The sequence below is a fragment of the Oncorhynchus mykiss genome, chromosome 21 (genome assembly GCF_057628025.1).
Source record: "Oncorhynchus mykiss isolate SJ-2025 chromosome 21, ASM5762802v1, whole genome shotgun sequence".
Taxonomy (NCBI): Eukaryota; Metazoa; Chordata; class Actinopteri; order Salmoniformes; family Salmonidae; genus Oncorhynchus; species Oncorhynchus mykiss.
Window position 1 is genome coordinate 17,321,389 of NC_143042.1, and position 23,612 is coordinate 17,345,000.

The 23,612-nt window shown below is 45.0% G+C and overlaps 1 protein-coding gene across 12 annotated transcripts in view; it reads left to right on the forward strand.

Moving 5' to 3' along the window:
* LOC110500158 (filamin-C) overlaps positions 1 to 23,612 on the forward strand; it is a 99,856-nt gene that overhangs the window by 51,223 nt on the left and 25,021 nt on the right. For 8 of the 12 annotated variants that reach the window (XM_090214130.1, XM_036957489.2, XM_090214124.1 and 5 more), the window contains exons 4-21: positions 7,111 to 7,261; positions 11,267 to 11,385; positions 11,527 to 11,604; positions 12,320 to 12,482; positions 12,767 to 12,967; positions 13,450 to 13,572; positions 15,819 to 15,956; positions 16,142 to 16,268; positions 16,620 to 16,756; positions 17,307 to 17,500; positions 17,674 to 17,931; positions 18,357 to 18,480; positions 18,715 to 18,875; positions 18,973 to 19,063; positions 19,285 to 19,454; positions 21,106 to 21,223; positions 21,666 to 21,928; positions 23,302 to 23,612. The exon at positions 23,302 to 23,612 is cut by the window's right edge and continues 287 nt beyond it. In XM_090214130.1, the coding sequence (XP_090070256.1) occupies positions 7,111 to 7,261; positions 11,267 to 11,385; positions 11,527 to 11,604; positions 12,320 to 12,482; positions 12,767 to 12,967; positions 13,450 to 13,572; positions 15,819 to 15,956; positions 16,142 to 16,268; positions 16,620 to 16,756; positions 17,307 to 17,500; positions 17,674 to 17,931; positions 18,357 to 18,480; positions 18,715 to 18,875; positions 18,973 to 19,063; positions 19,285 to 19,454; positions 21,106 to 21,223; positions 21,666 to 21,928; positions 23,302 to 23,612 (2,927 nt within the window). The remainder of the gene's footprint in view (positions 1 to 7,110; positions 7,262 to 11,266; positions 11,386 to 11,526; positions 11,605 to 12,319; positions 12,483 to 12,766; positions 12,968 to 13,449; positions 13,573 to 15,818; positions 15,957 to 16,141; positions 16,269 to 16,619; positions 16,757 to 17,306; positions 17,501 to 17,673; positions 17,932 to 18,356; positions 18,481 to 18,714; positions 18,876 to 18,972; positions 19,064 to 19,284; positions 19,455 to 21,105; positions 21,224 to 21,665; positions 21,929 to 23,301) is intronic. The other 4 variants (XM_090214125.1, XM_090214133.1, XM_090214126.1 and 1 more) reach the window with 1 other exon arrangement.

The following is a 23,612-nucleotide window of genomic DNA, read 5'->3' on the forward strand; positions in this document are numbered from 1 at the left end:
TTGGACCTCTATGTGTAGGTCCGGGGGGGGGGTCCCGCAGGTCTGGGAGAGTGTCTCCCTGGTCTGGTCGGAATGTCTATTGATCTGTTGCTCCTGTGTGAAATGTTGGGGCTGTGTTTGAGAGCGATATCCTTTTGAGTCCAGGCAAAGGTGGGCTCTGCTGCCTTGTATAGGTGGACCTGGTCATAGAGGCTGTTCAAGTCCAGGGTTGTGGGCCAGGAAAACATTTGGTTTTGAGGCACAGTCACGGGAAATTATTGCGTTTACCCGCTGTATGGTAGCAAGGTGGAAGTCTTTTCGTGGTAGCAGAGTGGAGATAACCACTTGTGCATTGGGGAAAGTAGTAGAAGCTTTTTCAATCACTCCCTTCAGTGCTGTGGCCACCCTTTCCTGCTGTGTTCGCAGGTTGTTTGTGCCTGTGTGTATTATGTGGCTAGGTGAACCTAGTGGGTCCTCAGACAGAAGGTCTAGGGCGCGCTGGGTGTTTGGACTCCAGAGTTTAGACACACTGTTTGGGAAAACGTTTTTTTTCTTATTGTATATATTTCCCATTTCAGTCCATAAGGAGTACAATCTGTGTCTTGTGTATATAAAATAAAATAAAATAAATAAATTAACATTTTATTTGTCACATACACATGGTTAGCAGATGTTAAAATGCGAGTGATGAAATGCTTGTGCTTCTAGTTCTGACAATGCAGTAATATCCAACGAGTAACCTAAGAATTCCACAACAACTACCTTATACACACAGTGTAAAGGAATGAAAGAATATGTACATAAAAATATATGAATGAGTGATGGTACAGAACGGCATAGGCAAGATGCAGTAGATGGTATCGAGTACAGTATATACATATGAGATGAGTAATGTAGGGTATGTAAACATTATACGAAGTGGCATTGTTTAAAGTGGCTAGTGATACATTTATAACATCAATTTTTACATTATTAAAGTGGCTGGAGTTGAGTCAGTATGTTGGCAGAAGCCACTCAATGTTAGTGGTGACTGAACCTCTTGCTCCTACTTGAGACGCAGACGTCTCATCTAGACACCTGGAAATGCAAATGCGCTACGCTAAATGCTAAATGTACTCGTTAAAACTCAAACGTTCATTAAATCACACATGCAGGGTATTGAATTAAAGCTACACTCGTTGTGAATCTAGCCAACAAGTCAGATTTTTAAAATGCTTTTCGGCGAAAGCATGAGAAGCTATTATCTGATAGCATGCAACACCCCAATATACCTGAAGGGGACGTAAACAAAATAATTAGCGTAGCCGACACTACACAAAACGCAGAAATAAAATATAAAACATTCATTACCTTTGATGATATTCTTTGTTGGCACTCCTATATGTTCCATAAACATCACAATTGGGTCTTTTTCCCGATTAAATCTGTCCATGTATGCCCAAAATATCCATTTGTATAGCCTGTCTGGTTCAGGAAAAAAGCTCTCTTCCAACACACAACGCCATTTTTAAAAATTATATAAGTTGCCTATATTCTTTGACAAAACACTTCAACCTACTTTTGTAACCCAACTTTAGGTATTTGTAAACGTTAATAAGCGATCAAATTGATCACTGGGCGATCTGTATTCAATAGCAGCTACTCAAGAAAACGTTGTCCTTTTTCTCTCTTCCAAAATCGATTGCTGTATGCTGGACGGAATGAAGGATCTATTTGTCATTACACAAAGGATTTTTGTAAATGAAAATGACGTTTTTGGCCACATCGTGTGGAAGTTGTAGGAACTGCAAGCTCCCTGCTATATATTTTTGCTTGCAATAAACAACTCAGAGACTGGCGGATTAATACTTTTCTGTGGTTTTTGTGACCAGGTTTTTCTTGGGATTTCACTTGCTGTTCACGTTCTGTTATAGTCACAGACGTTATTTAACCAGTTTTAGAAACTTCAGAGTGTTTACTATCCATACTAATCATATGCATATACTATATTCCTGGCATGAGTAGCAGGACGCTGAAATGTTGCGCGATTTTTAACAGAATGTTCGAAAAAGGAGGGGGTAGACTGAAGAGGTTTTAACAGTCTGGTGGCCTTGAGATAGGTGCTGTTTTTCAGTCTCTCGGTCCCTGCTTTGATGCACCTGTACTGACCTCGCCTTCTGGATGATAACGGGGTGAACAGGCAGTGGCTCGGGTGGTTGTTGTCCTTGATGATCTTTATGGCCTTCCTGTGACATGGGGTGGTGTAGGTGTCCTGGAGGGCAGGTAGTTTTCCCCCGGTGATGCGTTGTGCAGACCTCACTACCCTCTGGAAAGCCATTTGCGGTACCAGGCGGTGATACAGCCCGACTCGATTGTGCATCTGTAAAAGTTTATGAGTGCTCTTGGTGACAAGCCGAAATTCTTCAGCCTCCTGAGGTTGAAAAGGCGCTAATGCGCCTTCTTCACCACGCTGTCTGTGTGGGTGGACCAATTCAGTTTGTCTGTGATGTGTACGCCGAGGAACTTAAAACTTACTACCCTCTCCACTACTGTCCCGTCGATGTGGATAGGGGGGTGCTCCCTCTGCTGTTTCCTGAAGTCCACGATCATCTCCTTTGTTTTGTTGAGTGTGAGGTTATTTTCGTGACACCACACTCCGAGGGCCCTCACCTCCTCCCTGTAGGCCGTCTCGTCATTGTTGGTAATCAAGCCTACACACTGTGTGTCGTCTGCAAACTTGATGATTGAGTTGGAGGCGTGCATGGCCACACAGTCGTGGGTGAACAGGGAGTACAGGAGAGGTCTGAGAACACACCCTTGTGGGGCCCCAGTGTTGAGGATCAGCGGTATGGAGATGTTGTTACCTCCCCTCACCTCCTGGGGGCGGTTCGTCAGGAAGTCCAGTACCCAGTTGCACAGGGCGGGGTCGAGACCCAGTGTCTATGGGTACTATGGTGTTAAATGCTGAGCTGTCGATGAACAACATTCTCACATAGGTATTCCTCTTGTTCAGATGGGTTAGGGCCGTGTGCAGTGTGGTTGCGATTGCGTCGTCTGTGAACCTTTTGGGCCGGTAAGCAAATTGGAGTGGGTCAAGGTTGTCAGGTAGGGTGGAGGTGATATGGTCCTTGACATGATGACGGGAGTGAGTGCTACGGGGCGGTCGTCGTTTAGCTCAGTTGCCTTAGTTTTCTTGGGAACAGGAACAATGGTGGTCCTCTTGAAGCATGTGGGAACAGCAGACTGGGATAAGGATTGATTGAATATGTCCGTAAACACACCAGCCAGCTGGTCTGCGCATGCTCTGAGGCCGCAGCTGGGGATGCCGTCTGGGCCTGCCGCCTTGCGAGGGTTAACGCGTTTAAATGTTTTACTCACATCGGCTGCAGTGAAGGAGAGTCCGCAGGTTTTGGTAGTGGGCCGTGTCAGTGGCACTGTATTGTCCTCAAAGTGAGCAAAGAAGTTGCTTAGTCTGTCTGGGAGCAAGACATCCTGGTCCGCGACGGGGCTGGTTTTCTTTTTGTAATCCGTGATTGACTGTAGACCCTGCCACATACCTCTGGTGTCTAAGCCGTTGAATTGCAACTCTACTTTGTCTCTATACTGACGCTTAGCTTATTTGATTACCTTGCGGAGGGAATAGCTACAATGTTTGTATTCGGTCATGTTTCCGGTCACCTTGCCCTGATTAAAAACAGTTTCGCTCGAATGCTGCCATCAATCCACGGTTTCTGGTTGGGGAATGTTTCAATAAACGCTGTGGGCACAATATCACCGATGCACTTGCTAATAAACTCGCTCACCGAATCAGCGTATGCATCAATGTTGTTGTATGACGCAATGTGGAACCTTTCCTAGTCCACGTGATTGAAGCAATCTTGAAGCGTGGAATCAGATTGGTCAGACCAGCGTTGAACAGACCTGAGCGCCGGAGCTTCCTGTTTAAGTTTCTGTCTATAGGCAGGGAGAAACAAAATGGAGTCGTGGTCAGCTTTTCCGAAAGGAGGGCGGGGGAGGGCCTTATATGCGTTGCGGAAGTTAGAATAACAATGATCCAGGGTTCTACCAGCCCTAGCTGCACGATCGATATGCTGATAGATTTTAGGGAGTCTTGTTTTCAGATTAGTCTTGTTAAAATCCCCAGCAACAATGAATGCAGCCTTGGGATATGTGGTTTCCAGTTTACATAGAGTCAAATGAAGTTCGTTCATGGCTATCGATGTGTCTGCTTGGGGGGGGGGATATATGCAGCTGTGATTATAATCAAAGAGAATTCCCTTGGTAGATAATGTGGTCAGCATTTGATTGTGAGGAATTCTAAGTCAGGTGAACAGAAGGACATGTGTTTCTGTATGTTGTTATGATCACACCATCCTCAGTCGATGTGGGGGTGTTGTCAGGATGGCTATCAGGGAGGCTGACAGGGGGGGCTCAGGGGGGGTGAGATCCGCTGGGCTTGGGGTTCTTCATTTGTCTGTTCTGCTGTGATGTCGATGCTATGGTCAGGGTCTGGTGTGAACTGTTCTGCTGTGGTATCAAGACTTTTGTCGGGAGCTGAGGTGGGCTGTTCTGCCGGCTTCTCTGCGGGGGTGGCCACATCACTAGTGGGTTGTTCTCTGTCACACGCCATCCCCCTCAACCTCTCTTCCAGTAGTCTGATCCTCTCCACTAGTGCTCTGTTCTTCTCCAGCTCTTGCTTTTTATATTGTTGAAGTTGTCTCACCACAGTCCAGAGTGCAGATATGTCTCTCTCCACCTCCAGCTCTCCGGGTCTAGTTAAGTGGGTGTTGTTGTTCTGGACTGTTGTCTGGGTCTGTGCTGACTGGAGTGTAATCACCTGTTGTTCCAGCTCCACCTGCCTTACCTCCAGCTGGATAAATGTATCCTTCATTTCAATGAGAGAGTAGTACTCTGTGCTGGGAGGTTGACTTTCTGCCTGGGCTTGCTTGTCTGTAGGGTTATATAATGAAGAGGTCTGGTCTGACCCGCTCGGGGTGGGTCAGCTTTCTCAAGGGATAGCTTCTCCTGCTGGGCTAATTCTTTGATTAGGTGAAAGTCCAGCTGAAACTGTTTGGGGTTGCCCTGTACCAATACTGTTCCACTTAAAGAGATTTATATAACCCTTAACAGAGGGGTAGTGTGCTAATATATCACTGTGCCATGCCAAGGGGTGGTTTGTGTGGAAGATGATGTTGCTGATGTTCCCATTTTTATAATAGTCAGCAAAAAATGTCTCTTGATTTTCCATAAGGAGGTTCATTTTGTGATCTTTTCTTTCTTTATCATTATTTACATACACAGGGAACTGTATTTTAATGACCTCTTAACAGCGGGAGTCAGCTTCTAAAGCTTCTGAGTTTTGATTTGGAGTGAAGGTTATGTTGTAGAGGGTAGCATCCTGTATATGTTCCTGACAAAAACTCCAAGTTTATCCTAACTCTAAATCTATCTTTTTTTAAAGAACATGCTTTAGAACATGCTGAAAAATGTAGGAGCTCATCTATCTCTCTCTCTCTCTACTATTTTTTTTATTTTTCCTTACATCTCCCCCTTCCCCCCTCTTTCTTTCTCTATATCACTTCCATCTCTTATCTTCACTTGTTCTATGTCTCTCATTGTCCTGCTCTCTCCTTCCCCTTCTCCCTCTGCTTTCTCCTCCCCCCTCTCCCTCTGCTCTCTCTTTTCTCCTCTCCCTTTCCCCCTTTCTCTCTACTCGTACCTCACTCCTGTAGCTCACTCTAACTCCACGTAGGGGAACTTTCTTTCTCAATAAAACATTAAACTACTCCAACGTGATTTCCTGGTGGCATTTCTCGCTTTTCTATTCCCCCTCTCCACCACCCTCTTTCCACTGCGATCATAAGGAAAACACATTGTGATGTTGGACAATACAATTAGCCTCCCCCTTCCCCCCTCTTTCTTTCTCTATATCACTTCCATCTCTTATCTTCACTTGTTCTATGTCTCTCATTGTCCTGCTCTCTCCTTCCCCTTCTCCCTCTGCTTTCTCCTCCCCCCTCTCCCTCTGCTCTCTCTTTTCTCCTCTCCCTTTCCCCCTTTCTCTCTACTCGTACCTCACTCCTGTAGCTCACTCTAACTCCACGTAGGGGAACTTTCTTTCTCAATAAAACATTAAACTACTCCAACGTGATTTCCTGGTGGCATTTCTCGCTTTTCTATTCCCCCTCTCCACCACCCTCTTTCCACTGCGATCATAAGGAAAACACATTGTGATGTTGGACAATACAATTAGCCTTTCATTCCATCAGAGTTGCTGCTTTTGATTCCACTGCCCTGGTTTTCTCTGTCTTTTCACCAGCCTGTTGTTTTACATCAACTTTACAGGCTCTATGTCTATTTCATGTCTTTCTTTGAATTCATTTGAAGTAAGTTCTTTATCCTCGGATTAGTAGTTCTTAATACAATATTTATTAAAACGTTATTAAATCATGCTCTGATTGTATGTTAGGAGAAACAGGAAGTGATAACCTTTGACTCCTGTGTGTGCTGCGCCTCTTCCTGTCCCCTCTTCTTATTAAATCAGGCGTTGATTGTGTATGGAGAGGAAGAGGAAGAGAGAGGCCCAACTCGGTGGAAAATCTGTCTCCCTCCAGTAGGAGTCGTTTTGTTGTTGTTTCGCCCACCAATCAAGGAGTTTTTGTATGGAGGTCAATGAGAGAGTGTAAAATTTGGTCAACAAATACATTTATGGATTATTTGCTACATTAGGTTTGTCTGATCAAATAGCAGTTTTGTAATTCTTAAGTTGTTTCGAGTGTACTAATATAAGTAGGAAACATGACATTACTTCAACTTTGAGAAACAACACTTGATATCGGAGTTGTCTCGAGATTGCTATGCATATTCATGGAATGCGGCTAGAAGCATAGCTTCTTTCTCCATTGAATACAGGCGGTTGAAGTCAACAACCCTCGTCTAATATTCAAAAAAGGATTTCAATAATAAGATGTATCCACCAATTCAAGGAAAGGATAGGCAGGAGCTAGACACGACGCCGTGCCGCTTTGTGGACAACGACTCACAATGTTAGAGACATGTATCTTATATCTTGTGAGTATATCCATAGAGAAACAGGAAGTGATGATAACCTTTGACCCTGTGCACTGTCTATTGTCTTCTCCCTCTCTGTAGGTGATAGCCCCTGAGGAAATAGTGGATCCCAATGTGGACGAGCACTCGGTGATGACCTACCTGTCCCAGTTTCCCAAGTCCAAGCTGAAGCCTGGTGCCCCGCTGCGCTCCAAGACTCTGCACCCCAAGAAGGCCAAGGCCTATGGACCAGGTGAGAGAGAGAGACTGGGAATGTAATGCCTTCCTTCCTTCAAAGACTTCTTTATCTATAAATAAACTAATCTGGGCTCCCAACTGTTCACTGTGTCCCCTAAATCAGGTAGACACATTCCTCCATATGATGTGGGAGTGATCTGCAGTTAAATGTTTCTGGGCAAAGTTACAAAATGAACTTAGAAGTGCATGAATGTAAATATTCAATGCTTTGCATCTATTATGTTACTTCACGATGATAGCTCCTTGAATCTCTCAATCAATCAGAGATGATTACTGCTGGCAGGCAGCACTGCCGCAAAAAAAGATGTTGGCTCTTAGATGGTAATCACCTCACTCTCTCCTAATCGCAAGTGGATACAGTTGTTATTGACAGCAAGAATGAATGGTGCTAGTCAATGAACAACATTGCTCAACATTGACATTATCCCACCACTGGTTAGCCACTATTGTCTTAAAAAGCCAAACCTAACACTATCTGCCAATTAATTTCCAGCAATATTTCACCTGTCTGTCTGTGTGTGGTGCACACGTTTGTGTCTATCTCTTCGTGTGTAGCCAGTTGATGTGGTAACCGTCTTGTGGGTTGACAGAAATACTTTCCCCAAAACCTTCTCAATTAAATGTTAATTACAAAGTATGCTTACCTGGCAGAAGTATATCATGAGTAAGTATATCATTTGTATCTATTATTTGTTATTTGAAAACTTTTCCATGAAAATGATTTCAATTACATTGGCTTGCGAAAGTATTCCCCCCCTTGGCATTTTTCCTATTTTGTTGCCTTACAACCTGGAATTAAAATAGATTTTTGGAGAGGTTGTATCATTTGATTTACACAACATGCCTACTACTTTGAAGATGCAAAATATTTTTTATTGTGAAACAGACAAGAAATAAGACCAAAAAAACTGAAAACTTGAGCGTGCATAACTATTCATCCCCCCAAAGTCAATACTTTGTAGAGACACCTTTTGCAGCAATTACACCTGCAAGTCTCTTGGGGTATGTCTCTATAAGCTTGGCACATCTAGCCACTGGGATTTTTTGCCCATTCTTCAAGGCACAACTGCTCCAGCTCCTTCATGTTGGATGGGTTCCGCTGGTGTACAGCAATTTTTAAGTCATACCACAGATTCTCAATTGGATTGAGGTCTGGGCTTTGACTAGGCCATTCCAAGATATGTAAATGTTTCCCCTTAAACCACTCAAGTGATGCTTTAGCAGTATAATTAGGGTCATTGTCCTGCTGGAAGGTGAACCTTCGTCCCAGCCTCAAATCTCTGGAAGACTGAAACAGGTTTCCCTCAAGAATTTCCCTGTATTTAACACCATCCATCCCTTCAATTCTGACCAGTTTCCCTGTCCCTGCTGAGGAAAAACATCCCCACAGCATGATGCTGCCACCACCATGTTTCACTGTGGGTTTGGTAATCTCGGGGGGTGATGAGAGGTGTTGGGTTTGAGCCAGACATAGCATTTTCCTTTTTGGCCAAAAAGCTCAATGTTAGTCTCATCTGACAAGAGCACCTTGTTCCATGTGTTTGGAGAGTCTCCCACATGCCTTTTGGCGTACACCAAATGTGTTTGCTTATTTTTTTCTTTAATAAGCAATGGCTTTTTTTCTGGCCAGTCTTCTGTAAAGCCCAGCTCTGTGGAGTGTACGGCTTAAAGTGGTCCTATGGACAGATACTCCAATCTCCGCTGTGGAGCTTTGCAGCTCCTTCAGGTCTCTTTGTTGCCTCTCTGATTAATGCCCTCCTTGCCTGGTCTGTGGGCTTTGTGGGAGGCCCTCTCTTGACAGGTTTGTTGTGGTGCCATATTCTTTCCATTTGAAAAAAAATTGATTTAATGGTGCTCTGTGGGATGTTCAAAGTTTCTGATATTTTTTTATATTCCAACCAAATCAAATCAAATGTATTTATATAGCCCTTTGTACATCCGCTGATATCTCAAAGTGCTGTACAGAAACCCAGCCTAAAACCCCAAACAACAAGCAATGCAGGTGTAGAAGCACGGTGGCTAGGAAAGACTCCCTAGAAAGGCCAAAACCTAGGAAGAATCCTAGAGAGGAACCAGGCTATGAGGGGTGGCCAGGTGGAGATTATAACAGAACATGGCCAAGATGTTCAAATGTTCATAAATGACCAGCATGGTCAAATAATAATAATCACAGTAGTTGTCGAGGGTGCAGCAAGTCAGCACCTCAGGAGTAAATGTCAGTTGGCTTTTCATAGCCGATCATTAAGAGTATCTCTACCACTCCTGCTGTCTCTAGAGAGTTGAAAACAGCAAGTCTGGGACAGGTAGCACGTCCGGTGAACAGGTCAGGATTCCATAGCCTCAGGCAGAACAGTTGAAACTGGAGCAGCAGCACGGCCAGGTGGACTGGGGACAGCAAGGAGTCATCATGCCAGGTAGTCCTGAGGCATGGTCCTAGGGCTCAAGTCCTCCGAGAGAAAGAGAGAAAGAGAGAATTAGAGAGAGCATACTTAAATTCACACAGGACACGGGATAAGACAGGAGAAGTACTCCAGATATAACAAACTGACCCTAGCCCCCCGACACATAAACTACTGCAGCATAAACCGTACTCAGTACTTCTCCACAACTTTGTCCCTGACCTGTTTGGAGAGCTCCTTGGTCTTGCTTGGTGGTGCCCCTTGCTTAGTGGTGTTGCAGACTCTGGGGCCTTTCAGAACAGGTGTATATATACTGAGATCATGTGACAGATCATGTGACACTTAGATTGCACTTTATTTATCTAATTATATCACTTCTGAAGGTAATTGGTTGCACCAGATCTTATTTAGGGGCTTCATAGCAAAGGGGGTGAATACATATGCACGCTCCACTTTTCCGTTGTTTATTTCTTCAAATTTTTTGAAACAAGACATTTTTTTCATTTCACTTCACCAATTTGGACTATGTTGTGTATGTCCATTACACGAAATCCACATAAAAATCAATTTAAATAACAGGTTGTAATGCAAAAAAATAGGAAAAAGGCCAAGGGGGTGAATACTTTTGCAAGACACTGTATATATTATTTAAAATAATATATGGGGGATTGTAAATGATGCAGACAATTACAATGATACAAGCCACAATCTATTTGCAATATTAAAGCTGATCCACCCTCTAAAGAATACAAAAACAATAATAACTATAACTCTGCCATGAAATGAGCAGCAGCGGTACAGAACCATCGCTAGACTGGCACATTCCTCACTCGCTAAATGCACAATTAAAGAGCCAGATGCAAAATTAAAGGGGAATTACACTCACTTTTAGTTTTCTTGCAGACCTCCTAACGTAATTTAACCATATATATGGACTCAGAACATCCAATTTAGTTGTTTCTCTATGAACAATTGTAATTTTGAGAGTGAAAAACTATCTAAAACAAGGAAAAATAAAACTGAGAAAACAATCTGGAGAAAAATCACAGATTTGATAGGGCCCCCCATCCAGTTGTTAATTAACCATTATTTTACCAGGTATATTGACAGAAAACATAGTGCTCTTCTTTCTCTTGTACACTAAGGACCCGGGGTTGGATGGAGGCATGTTGGCTGGGTGGGGTTGGAGGAATGGGATGGGAGGTTGGGGGTGGAGGCCCACTTGTTTTTCTTTTCTCATCCTGTTTGTACTGAATGTATTATTACTTACTTAAACGCTGTATGTATTTTTCTTCTTTTGAGTGACAGCCTATATGTTTTATAAACATAGAATTTGAAACAGAGAATGCACCGCCCCAACAAAAAAATAACAAAACAAATTAAATGTAGGTAAAAAACAGACTTCCTTAACAATCTGCATCTTCTAAAGTCTCAATAGCCCAAAGGCCTTCTGGTTTATTCTGTATATTAGGTGCAAGAATTATTGTTGAAAAGGAAGGTGTTTTATACTGCTTACACCTGTCAGCACAGAATAAGTGACAGAGGGCTCTCACATCTAGTTCTGTACCCCTGCTTACTGTCTCCATCCTTTTCCCCGTCAGGTATTGCGCCCAGAGGTAACATGGTGCTGAAGCCGGCTGAGTTCATCGTGGAGACAGTGGAGGCGGGGCTAGGGGAGGTGCTGGTCTATGTGGAGGACCCAGAGGGACACACAGAGGAGGTGGGGCACTCTCACTCACATTAACCCTTAACTCCTCAATCCCTTACTCCTCCATCCTGAAGATGCTGTTCATTTGACCACACAGTTCTTCACATTCAGTTTCTATCTTTCTCCGGTTCCGGCCCTCTCTTTCTGTTCCAGGCCAGAGTGATCCCCAACAATGACAAGAACAGGACGTACTCTGTCATCTACCTGCCCAAAGTGGAGGGCCTTCACAAGGTAACATACTTACAGTACCCGTATATATACAGTGCCTTGCGAGGGACGGCCAGGTCTTGGTAGATTTGCAGTGGTCTGATACTCCTTCCATTTCAATATTATCGCTTGCACAGTGCTCCTTGGGATGTTTAAAGCTTGGGAAATCTTTTTGTATCCAAATCCGGCTTTAAACTTCTTCACAACAGTATCTCGCACCTGCCTGGTGTGTTCCTTGTTCTTCATGATGCTCTCTGCGCTTTTAACGGACCTCTGAGACTATCACAGTGCAGGTGCATTTATACGGAGACTTGATTACACACAGGTGGATTGTATTTATCATCATTAGTCATTTAGGTCAACATTGGATCATTCAGAGATCCTCACTGAACTTCTGGAGAGAGTTTGCTGCACTGAAAGTAAAGGGGCTGAATAATTTTGCACGCCCAATTCTTCAGTTTTTGATTTGTTAAACAAATTTGAAATATCCAATAAATGTCGTTCCACTTCATGATTGTGTGCCACTTGTTGTTGATTCTTCTCAAAAAAATACAGTTTTATATCTTTATGTTTGAAGCCTGAAATGTGGCAAAAGGTCGCAAAGTTCAAGGGGGCCGAATACTTTCGCAAGGCACTGTATACATACTGGAAAATATTTTAAATCTCAGTTTATAAACGTCAGTAGTATAGGATTTCCTCCAGCTGTCTAACAGGGGTCTATCCATGTTCCTCTCCCCAGGTGAAGGTGCTTTTCGCTGGGCAGGACATAGACAGGAGTCCCTTCGTGGTGAGTGTGTCCAAAGCCATGGGAGACCCCAACAAGGTGCAGGCCAGAGGACCAGGACTGGAGCCTGTAGGCAACGTGGCTAACAAGCCTACCTACTTCGACATCTACACAGCAGGTAACACACACATACACATCTGGGGAGGACCATGTTCATGGTATGGAAGTAGATCATCTATCTACCTTTCCTATTGAAATCCCCTAGTTTCGTCAATAGGGTCGTAAGTAAATATAAGGATATTTTATCATTAGCTTTGCAATATTAGCTGATATTTATTCCTTCAATCATGATGACAAAGTACATGTATGTATTTGTTCTCTCTAATGGCCCCCAGTGTTACGTATTTTTCTGTCCCCTGAACACACAGTAGAAGGTGTTAGTTCATCTCTTTTTGTCCCCAGGTGCCGGTGCTGGAGACGTGGGTGTAATCATCGTGGACTCCCAGGGCAGAAGAGACACCGTGGAGATCATTCTGGAAAACAAGGGGGACAGTATTTTCCGTTGCACCTATTGCCCTATCCTGGAGGGGTCTCATGTTATCTATGTGACGTTTGCTGGGCAGCAGATACCCAGAAGCCCTTTCACCGTCCACATCTCAGAGGGTAACACACACACACATGCATGTGCGCGCACACACACACACACACACACACACACACACACACACACACACACACACACACACACACACACACACACACACACACACACACACACACACACACACACACACAGATTTAGTTGATTGTACTGACTTTTTACATCCACTATGTGACTCCCTCCCTCTTGTTCTAATCTGAGTAATATTGAGTATTAATGTCTAGACTGACCTCACTACTAGACATTTGATCTCCATAACAGACAGTGACATCCTGCCATAACAGAGAGGCCACCGGCATGGTATTTTGGGTTCTTCTGAAAATTGTTGAGTTAGGGTTGGTGAACTCTTGGTTTGTGGGAGGACTCTGGATGGGTTCTGAGTGTCAGAGAGGCAGGGTTCTAAGCTGTGGATTCTGGTTGTTCTCCAGAGTGATCCTGTCCTGTTCCTGCGTGTGTGTCATGTCGTTGTTGTTCCTCCATGCAGCTCCACCGAGCTCCCTGCCCCCCGGCTCTCCGGTGCAGATAGTGCCCCAGTCCATACGCACCCCACCCACAGACAAGGCCAAGAGAGTGCCCCCCCCAACACCGCCCAAACCCAGGCGACCAAGTTAGTACAGGCCTGCCCGTGGAGGAGAGACTGGAGCTTGCCTGCGCTAGCCTTGTCCCCTCTAAACTCAAAACTATACCACCAACCCTTTTGACGCACCGCACCAGGGGGTCCCCAGCTTGATGGCATGTGCTGGCGCTTAGCCCTCTGTGGCTTCAACCCCCCCCCTTCATCCCAGGCAGCTTCCAAAGAGCGAGAATGAGAGGGAATGAGTGTGTAACTGAAAGAAGAATTGAATGGATTAGAGAGAGAGAGAGAGAGACAGAGAGAGAGAGAGAGAGAGAGAGAGAGAGAATGCAAGAATGAAAGAAAATGAAGAGAGTGAATGGGAGAAAGAAATGCAGTTCCTCCTCATTTTAACAACAGTGGCAGCATTATCCATTCATGTGATTGGCTGGTTTTGGACGGTCACCTTTACAGACGCTCGGCAGGTCTTCGAAACACAGAGGTCACACACTTACAGTACATCACCTGCTTCAAAAATAGAAGTACATTACAATTGGTCTTCCAACATTGTCTTATTGCAATAATATTTGACTACTGCATATAAAAAAATAATAAATAATCACACACACGTTCATTTTATCCAGTTTGTAGCTTACTTTGGCTTAATATCCTGTAACACATGTGATTTGATTTCTTCCATGTGTGACGTTAAATTGACTTTAGAACAGAACTAACGAGTAACAACACCCACGAATTTAAAAAAATGGATTTTAACAAAACAACAGCACCCTAGTGTACCATAACACCGTTTTTTTAATGATAGATTCCCAATTAACCCAGAAACAAACAATCTTGTTCAAGTCAAACGGAAATCGATTGTTTTAACCTTTGACCTTTGTTTCATTTGACGAGAGCGAAAGTCAGCGTGACCGTCCAGACGTGTGTGGGTCTTACATACCTCATTACACTGTCTGCTCATCATCCTCATCTTCATCCCCCCAGACCAAAGAAAACGCTCTGTGTTGTCAGCCATTTACAATTTAATATTTTCTGACTAACACTGAGCATGCAAATGCTCCTCCATTTTTAGCTTCACTTTTACCTGTCATTTTTCCAAAGCTTTTTCATAATATAACAGAACAATAACATTGTTTGTCTTCTTAACCCATTCTAATAACAGCCTCTCTATAAAGAAGTTTTCCATAAATCTATTTGAGTTTTTATTCAGTTATTTTATTTTCCTTGTTTTTCTTTTGGTCATTTATTGAATTTAGCGGTCTAAAATGATGATGAATTGGGAGAGTTAGCTGGTTATTTCTTCCTAATTTGATAAAAATGCTGTAATGTTTTCTGTGGCCGAGGCATTTTTACAGTCCTATTACAGCACTGGTAATTAGCTAATTGAAAGCCTGCAGAGTCATAAGTCAAGATGTTAGCATAGTTATGCTAGCTATATTTCTTTGGAATGTTTTGCCATCTAACTAGAGTGTAATGTCATTGTATTCAAGCTCATAGAGATTATTCCAGAAACCTTTCAACGTGTCTTTTTGTTTTCATTCTGCCAATCTTATCCATTCAAGCCCAGTGTTTTACAGTAACCCGTCTTTATTCTCTGTCTAGCTGTTCTGCAGGTTTATAACTTCTGTTCAATGTCCATCTCTCCTGTTGCTTCTTCCCTGGTAGCCCATGCAGACTGTAGCCCATGCAGACTGTAGCCCATGCAGACTGTAGCCCATGCAGACTGTAGCCCATGCAGACTGTAGCCCATGCAGACTGTAGCCCATGCAGACTGTAGCCCATGCAGACTGTAGCCCATGCAGACTGTAGCCCATGCAGACTGTAGCCCATGCAGACTGTAGCCCATGCAGACTGTGCTTCATGCAGACTGTGCTTCATGCAGACTGTAGCCCATGCAGACTGTGCTTCATGCAGACTGTAGCCCATGCAGACTGTAGCCCATGCAGACTGTAGCACATGCAGACTGTAGCCCATGCAGACTGTAGCCCATGCAGACTGTAGCCCATGCAGACTGTAGCCCATGCAGACTGTGCTTCATGCAGACTGTAGCCCATGCAGACTGTAGCCCATGCAGACTGTAGCCCATGCAGACTGTGCGTCATGCAGACTGTAGCCCATGCAGACTGTAGCCCATGCAGACTGTAGCCCATGCAGACTGTGCTTCATGCACCACCATTCAACCGACTAACTAACAGCCAACCTCCGCCGCAGCCTGTGTGTGTATGAGTGTGTATCTTGTTATCTTCTTGTCTAACCGAGTTACCCCCTCGGTGGTCCCACAGCCAGCAACCCCAACGTGTGCCGGGCCTCAGGGAGAGGTCTCCAGCCTAAGGGGGTGAGGGTGAAAGAGGTGGCCGACTTCAAGGTCTACACCAAGGGTGCCGGCAGCGGAGAGCTCAAGGTCACCGTCAAGGGGCCAAGTGAGTGTGTGGATATGTATGTGTAATCTTTCATGTTGTTTATGACTTGTCACCACATTCATTTATTGGTTTCATAAGGGCATAAATACTCTTCGTGAAATGTAATGGTTTACAATGGTCTAGTTGTGTGACTAGCCGTTGACCTCTGAGCTGCTGTGTGTGTGACCTGTTTGTGACTCCCTCAGAGGGACTAGAGGAGCCTGTGAAGGTGCGTGATGCGGGAGAAGGGGTGTATGAGTGTGACTACTACCCCATCATGACTGGCAAATATACCATCACCATCACCTGGGGCGGACAGACCATCCCACGCAGGTGAAACCCTATCCGCCCCCCTATTCTGCTGTGGACACAACCACATGAAAGCTATAAAGGCAGTGGGCTGAACCCTTAAGGGATTTCCAATTGTTGAAATAACTTAAAGGAGCCAAAATGACCTGTAATGAGTCATGTTATTAAGCTTACATTCCTGCATTCCTTGGAGGTTAATGGCTGGGGGAGGGGGGGTGGAACAGGAAATATCACTGTCCAACATCAATTATGTAAATTTGACTGACATTACAGTCAATGGGGCTGACTAGACCACCCCTGACTGTACAGTATGTGTGTCTATGTATGTCTATGTCTGCATTAACATGTATGTGTGCGTGTGTGTATTCCCTGCAGCCCGTTCGAGGTGGTGGTGAGTGAGGACGTGGGGCCCCAGAAGGTGAGGGCGTGGGGGCCGGGCCTGGAGACAGGCATGGTGGGGAAGTCAGCTGACTTTGTGGTGGAGGCCATCGGCACAGAGGTGGGAACTCTGGGTAAGTCTGACAGATGGCTGTTAGAAGAGAAAGACCCAGGATAACGCTGCAGAATGCTGTCTCATTATTATATTGGCCAGAGGGGATGGACTCTTTTCCACTGAAATTCTGACATGACTGTCAGGCAACTTACACAGATTCCATTTCTCACACGAACGCACGCACGCACACACACACACACACACACACACACACACACACACACACACACACACACACACACACACACACACACACACACACACACACACATGATCAGTCTGACCTGCCAGCTGTGGGAAAAGGTCATGACCCCTGACGATTCACCTCGTCACAGTTATTAGATGAATTAGGATGAACTTACTCTTATTTCTCTTCTACCTCCATCAGAAGCAACAACAAAACCAACCTGCCGATATCTCTTAGTCTGTTGCCATCTATGGCTGTTTGTCTCTTTGCTGCCAGTGTATCGGTGTCTGTGTGCGTTTCTGTGTGTGTGTGAGCTTATATCTCTACCCACCTCTATATAATGTGTACCTATATCTCTCTCCCTGTCCCTGTTCATCCCCAGGTTTCTCCATCGAGGGCCCGTCGCAGGCTAAGATAGAGTGTGATGATAAGGGCGACGGGTCATGTGATGTACGTTACTGGCCCACGGAGCCTGGTGACTACGCTGTTCACGTCATCTGTGACGACGAGGACATCAAGGACAGCCCCTTTATGGCCCACATCCTCCTCACAGCCAATGACGTGTTCCCTGAGAAGGTTAGACCCCACCCCTTCATATTTACCATACCAGCTTGCCAGCCTGCAGAACGAGAATATTAAAGTGACGTAACAGTAAGAGAATGGTAACATACTGTAATAGGGATGTAATAATGACATAAAGGCTACGTAAAGATGACATAACAGCATTATGAATCCCCTTCTCCTTGCAGGTGAAGAGCTATGGCCCAGGTCTGGAACCGATTGGCTGCATTGTCAACAAACCAGCAGAGTTCACCATTGATACAAGTAGAGCCGGCAGGGGCCAGCTGAAGATATACGCCCAGGATGCAGAGGGCTTCCCCATAGACATCCAGATCACAGAGAACGGAGACAGCACCTTCCTCTGTGTCTACATTCCCACCAAGCCCATCAAACACACCATCATTATCACCTGGGGAGAGGTCAACGTCCCCAACAGTCCCTTCAGGGTAAGGCTGACCACCCATTTGACAGACTGTAGACAAATACCTGTTAGGTCAGGGCTTTCCAACCCTGTTCCTGGAGAGCTACCCTCTTGTAGATTTTCATTCCAACCCCAGTGGTAACTAACCTGATTCAGCTTATCAACCAGCTAATTATTATAATCAGGTGCGCTAGATTAGGGTTGGAGTGAAATCCTACAGGATGGTAGCTCTCCAGGAACATGGTTGAAGAGCCCTGTGGTAGATACACATACAGTACATACATACATCACTTACAGCGTTCTATAGCATATTCAGACTCTAGAGTGCATTTGCAAAGATAGTATACAGCTTTTTAAAATGTTCTGGTACTAGTAATGTATGTTCATTGCTGTGTGTGTGTGTGTGTGTGTGTGCGCGCGCGCGCATGTGCGTGTGTGTGTGTGTGTCAGGTGACCATCGGAGAGGGCAGCCACCCAGATAATGTGAAGGTGTACGGTCCAGGTGTGGAGAAGTCAGGTCTGAAGGCCAACGAGCCCACCTACTTCACTGTGGACTGCAGCGAGGCAGGACAAGGTTAGATGCAACAGAGAAATACAACACATAGAAGGGTCTTCACTACTCAACATTGTAGCTGACAGTTTGCAACCTGAATGGGTGTTGTTGAGTGAGTTCTAGCACTGATGAGTATTTTCTTGCCATCTGCTTTCTCAATGTTAAACAATCTTACTTGTTTTTTCCACTCCAATTCTTACCCCGTTCCTAAATTCCCTAATCCTGGACCCCTTCACTCCCATTCCCATTCCTCAGGGGATGTCAGTATTGGCATCAAGTGTGCTCCCGGCGTGGTTGGTCCGGCAGAGGCTGACATCGACTTTGACATCATCAAGAACGACAACGACACGTTCACAGTGAAGTACATGCCCCCCGGCCCCGGACGCTACACCATCATGGTGCTGTTCGCTGACCACGTGAGAGAAAGAGAAACTACACCACCATTTTGAATTTTTAGCTTAATTATTATGAAACCAGACAATAACAATGACCCCACTTTGACCCTTGCCACAGGAAATACCCATCAGCCCTTTCAGAATCAAGGTGGACCCCTCTCATGACGCTAACAAGGTGAGGGCGGAGGGACCCGGACTCAACAAGACAGGTGAGACTTCTAGTAATCATGATAACAAGCCGCCGACATGACCAATAGATCAAAATCACATACAATAATGTAAACTATGATGCTATAATGACTATAGAGTGACAAAACAATGGACATCAATGTCCAATTCTGGTGTTTTATTTAATTCTATGCTAATGACTGTTAATACAACTGGATCAGTTGTATTGATCATGAATGTCTCTCTGTGTGACAACGTCTAGGTGTGGAGGTAGGTAAGCCCACCCACTTCACCATCTACACCAAGGGAGCGGGCAAGGCCAAGCCTGAAGTGCACTTCACCGGAGCAGCCAAAGGGGACGCTGTCCGAGACTTTGAGATCATTGACAACCATGACTACTCCTACACCGTGCGCTACACTGCAGTGCAACAGGTATGACATAAGGTGCACATAAGGCCAAGATTCCTCAAAATCTCGTTAAAATCTGTATTGTTTGAAGTATGAGTTATTTCATGGCTCCTCTTTTTGGATGATGTGTTTTTTGGGTTAAAATGGGGAGGAAGGCCTTGGTAAGAGGGTGATTGAAATGTTTAGGCTGCAGAAGTCTATATACATATACTATCGTTCAAGATTTTGGGGTCACTTAGAAATGTCCTTGTTTTTGAAAGAAAAGGTTTTCTAATGATCAATTAGCCTTATAAAATGACACACTTGGATTAGCTAACACAACGTGCCATTGGAACACATGGTTGCTGATAATGGGCCTCTGTTATCAGTCTATTCTTGTTCTGAGAAATGAAGGCTGAGTTTCAGAAGAAAGTTATTTGTTTCTGGCCATTTGGAGCCTGTAATCGAACCCACAAATGCTGATGCTCCAGGTACTCATATACATCTATAAGTCTATGCCAGGTAAAGCTCCGCCTTATCTCAGTTCACTGGTCACGATAACAACACCCACCCGTAGCACACGTTCCAGCAGGTATATCTCACTGATCATCCCCAAAGCCAACACCTCATTTGGCCGCCTTTCCTTCCAGTTCTCTGCTGCCTGTGACTGGAACGAATTGCAAAAATCGCTGCAGTTGGAGACTTTTATTTCCCTCACCAACTTTAAACATCAACTATCTGAGCAGCTAACCGATCGCTGCAGCTGTACATAGTCCATCTGTAAATAGCCCACCCAATCTACCTACCTCATCCCCATACTGTTTTTATTTTATTTACCTTTCTGCTCTTTTGCACACCAGTATCTCTACCTGCACATGACCATCTGATAATTTATCACTCCAGTGTTAATCTGCTAAATTGTAATTATTCGCTCCTATGGCCTATTTATTGCCTACCTCCTCATGCCTTATATAGACTTTATTTTTTCTACTGTGTCATTGATTTGTTTATTGTGTTATTGGCTTGGTATTGTTTACTCCATGTGTAACTCTGTGTTGTCTGTTCACACTGCTATGCTTTATCTTGGCCAGGTCGCAGTTGTAAATGAGAACTTGTTCTCAACTGGCCTACCTGGTTAAATAAAGGTGTTCTCAACTAGCCTACCTGGTTAAATAAAGGTGTTCTCAACTAGCCTGCCTGGTTAAATAAAGGTGTTCTCAACTAGCCTACCTGGTTAAATAAAGGTGAAATAAAAGAAATAAAAATACTCAACTAGTCTAAAGAAGGCCAGTTTTATTGCTTTTTTAAAATAACCTGGCTACTATAGTCATTTACAATGTTAACAATCTATACACTGTATTTCTGATCAATTTGATGTTATTTTAATGGACAAAAAAATGTGTTTTTCTTTCAAAAACAAGGACATTTCAAAGTGATCCCAAACTTTTGAACGGTAGTGTATGTTCAGTATGTCCATATGTCATACTATAACAACCACATTCATCTTTTTCTGTCTCTGACCGTCTTCCATATCCCCTCTCTCCCTCCCTCTTTCCCCACCATATCTCAATCTCTCTCCCTCCCTCCCTCTTTCCCCACCATATCTACCTCTCTCTCTCTCGCTCTCTCTTTTCCCCCATTCTCCCTCTCTCCACCTCTCTGTCTCCCCCCCCCCCCCCCCCTCTCCATCTCTCAGAGTAACATGTCTATCTCAATCTGCCACGGCGGTGACCCCATTCCCAAGAGCCCCTTCAACATCACTGTGGCGCCGCCCCTTGACCTCAACAAGGTCAAAGTTCAGGGGTTGAACAACAGTGAGTACCCCACACATACTCTCATTTTACTAAGAAACTGACCAGGAAGTAAACTACTGTTCATCACCTGGAAAAGTTTGACCTCATGTCATCCAACACATTTGTCTTCCCCAGAACACACAGCCACAGGCAATACATTGGCCTTCTTCTAACTTCCTTTAAGAGGTTATATAAAATCATCTGGCCCTCCCTCGTGATATTCAATACTGCCAAGGAATAATTTGGCCGATGCACCAAGGACAGTATAGTATTTGTTTTGTATGATGGCTTGGCTCCATAGTCATATAGAAAATAATTATGATCCCTTAGGTATCTAATTATTTCAGTCTGTTAAATTAAAATCTATTGTTTTCACTTTGGTGCCAAACAGGAATCTATGCTATAGCCCGGCCTGATACCGTGTGTGTGTGTGTGTGTGTGTGTGTGTGTGTGTGACCTACAGAGGTCGACGTTGGGAAGGATCAGGAGTTCACAGTGAGCACGCACGGCGTCGGTGGTCAGGGCAAGATGGATGTGAAGATCACCTCGCCCTCTCGTCGGCCAATCCCCTGCAAGCTGGAGTCTGACACGGCCAACGAAGTGCACACTGTGAAGTACATTCCCCCTGAGGAGGGCCCCTACAAAGTGGACATCAGCTATGATGGGAACCCTGTGCCTGGGAGCCCCTTCACTGTGGAGGGGGTGATGCCCCCTGACCCCTCAAAGGTAGGATACACCTGAGATGAACACACACACACACACACACACACACACACACACACACACACACACACACACACATACAACCTGTGTACTGTACAGTAAGCACTGTAGAATATATAGTGCAGCTGAGATTACATCACCAAAAGATTGAGTGGATAAAGCTAGTGTGTTTTACACTTTGAGCTCTGCTGGAAGGAATGTTCAGACATTTCACAACTCTGTGTGCTGCTCTATAAAGCGATGGGTCTGGTCTGCATGGGGTTAGAAGGTAAGGAAGACCTGGCCTTGGTCCAGTCTGCATGTACTGTATCAGTCTCTTTAGGGCCTGTAGGGTCGCTGTCCTGGTGGTCCCGTGGAGAGCTATAGGGAGGAACATCTATTAGTACATGACTTAAGGAGGCTTCCTGTCGGATGACACACATCATTGCATTCAGTTTCCATTTAACAACAGTCTGTGAGGGTCTAACTCAAAACCCAGTGTGTCCCATCTTAGTAGTGAGTATCCCCCCCTCTCTCTGTCCCTTTTTTCCATCTCCCCGTCTCCCTCTCTATCCCTGTGTTCTTGTCCCATCCATCCTCTTTCCCAGTTAGTCTTTAGTATAGTAACGTCTTCCCTTGGAACAGTTTCTCCATACTGTACTATTTCCCCCCTGACTCTCCCCTGGTCCCCTGGTCCGCCAGAGTCAGACAGACAGGTCCAGGAGCAGTAGAAGTGTAATACAGTCATAATGAAACATATTCATCACTCTGATCACCTGGGGGCTGTTTGCTTTGTCCAAGACTCATCCAGAGAGTACCAACCATTAACCAACGCCAGGAGGTGTGTGTGTGTGTGTGTGTGTGTGTGTGTGTGTGTGTGTGTGTGTGTGTGTGTGTGTGTGAAAGAGACAGCGAGAGATAGTATGTGTGTGAGTGAGTTTTTACGTTTAGTCGCAGTTAGATGAGTCAGGCGGTGAGGTCACTGCTGTCCCATGTGGGACTGAGGCGTTGGACCATAACACACCTGACCCCTTCACCAGATGTTCCCCAATACGTCATCCTCCCTCCCCCTCCCCACCGCCAAACAGGAAGAGCTATATGTCAGTCACTGGACTGCGCCATCACTCTCGGAAGGCATTACTGGGAGGGTTTAGAATGCGCCGGTCATACAGAGAAAGAACTGAAATAGTTATTGTAGCCATAGACATATGCATTTTTAATGTTGGTCAGATGCAGTCATCTTTCAAGCATTTGGCAGATGAGACTCCTGTAACTTCTTCACTTTTGATGGCTCTATTACTGAAATTCCTAAAGCGCTTAATATTGCGTGCTTCATTTTATTTGTAACATTGAGCACCCATTGCGATCTAATGGTTTCTCCCCCTGCTGTCTCTCAGGTGCGTGCCTATGGCCCAGGCCTCCAGGGGGGCATGGTGGGAAAGCCGGCCCCCTTCGCCATTGACACCAAGGGTGCGGGCACCGGCGGGCTGGGCCTGACCGTGGAGGGGCCATGCGAGGCCAAGATCGAGTGCCAGGACAACGGCGACGGGTCCTGCTCTGTCTCCTACCTGCCCACAGAGCCCGGCGAATACGCCATCAACATCCTGTTTGCCGAGCAGCACATCCCCGGCTCCCCCTTCAAGGCCATGGTACAGTCCGTGTTTGACCCCAGTAAGGTCACGGCCTGTGGGCCAGGCCTGGAGAGAGG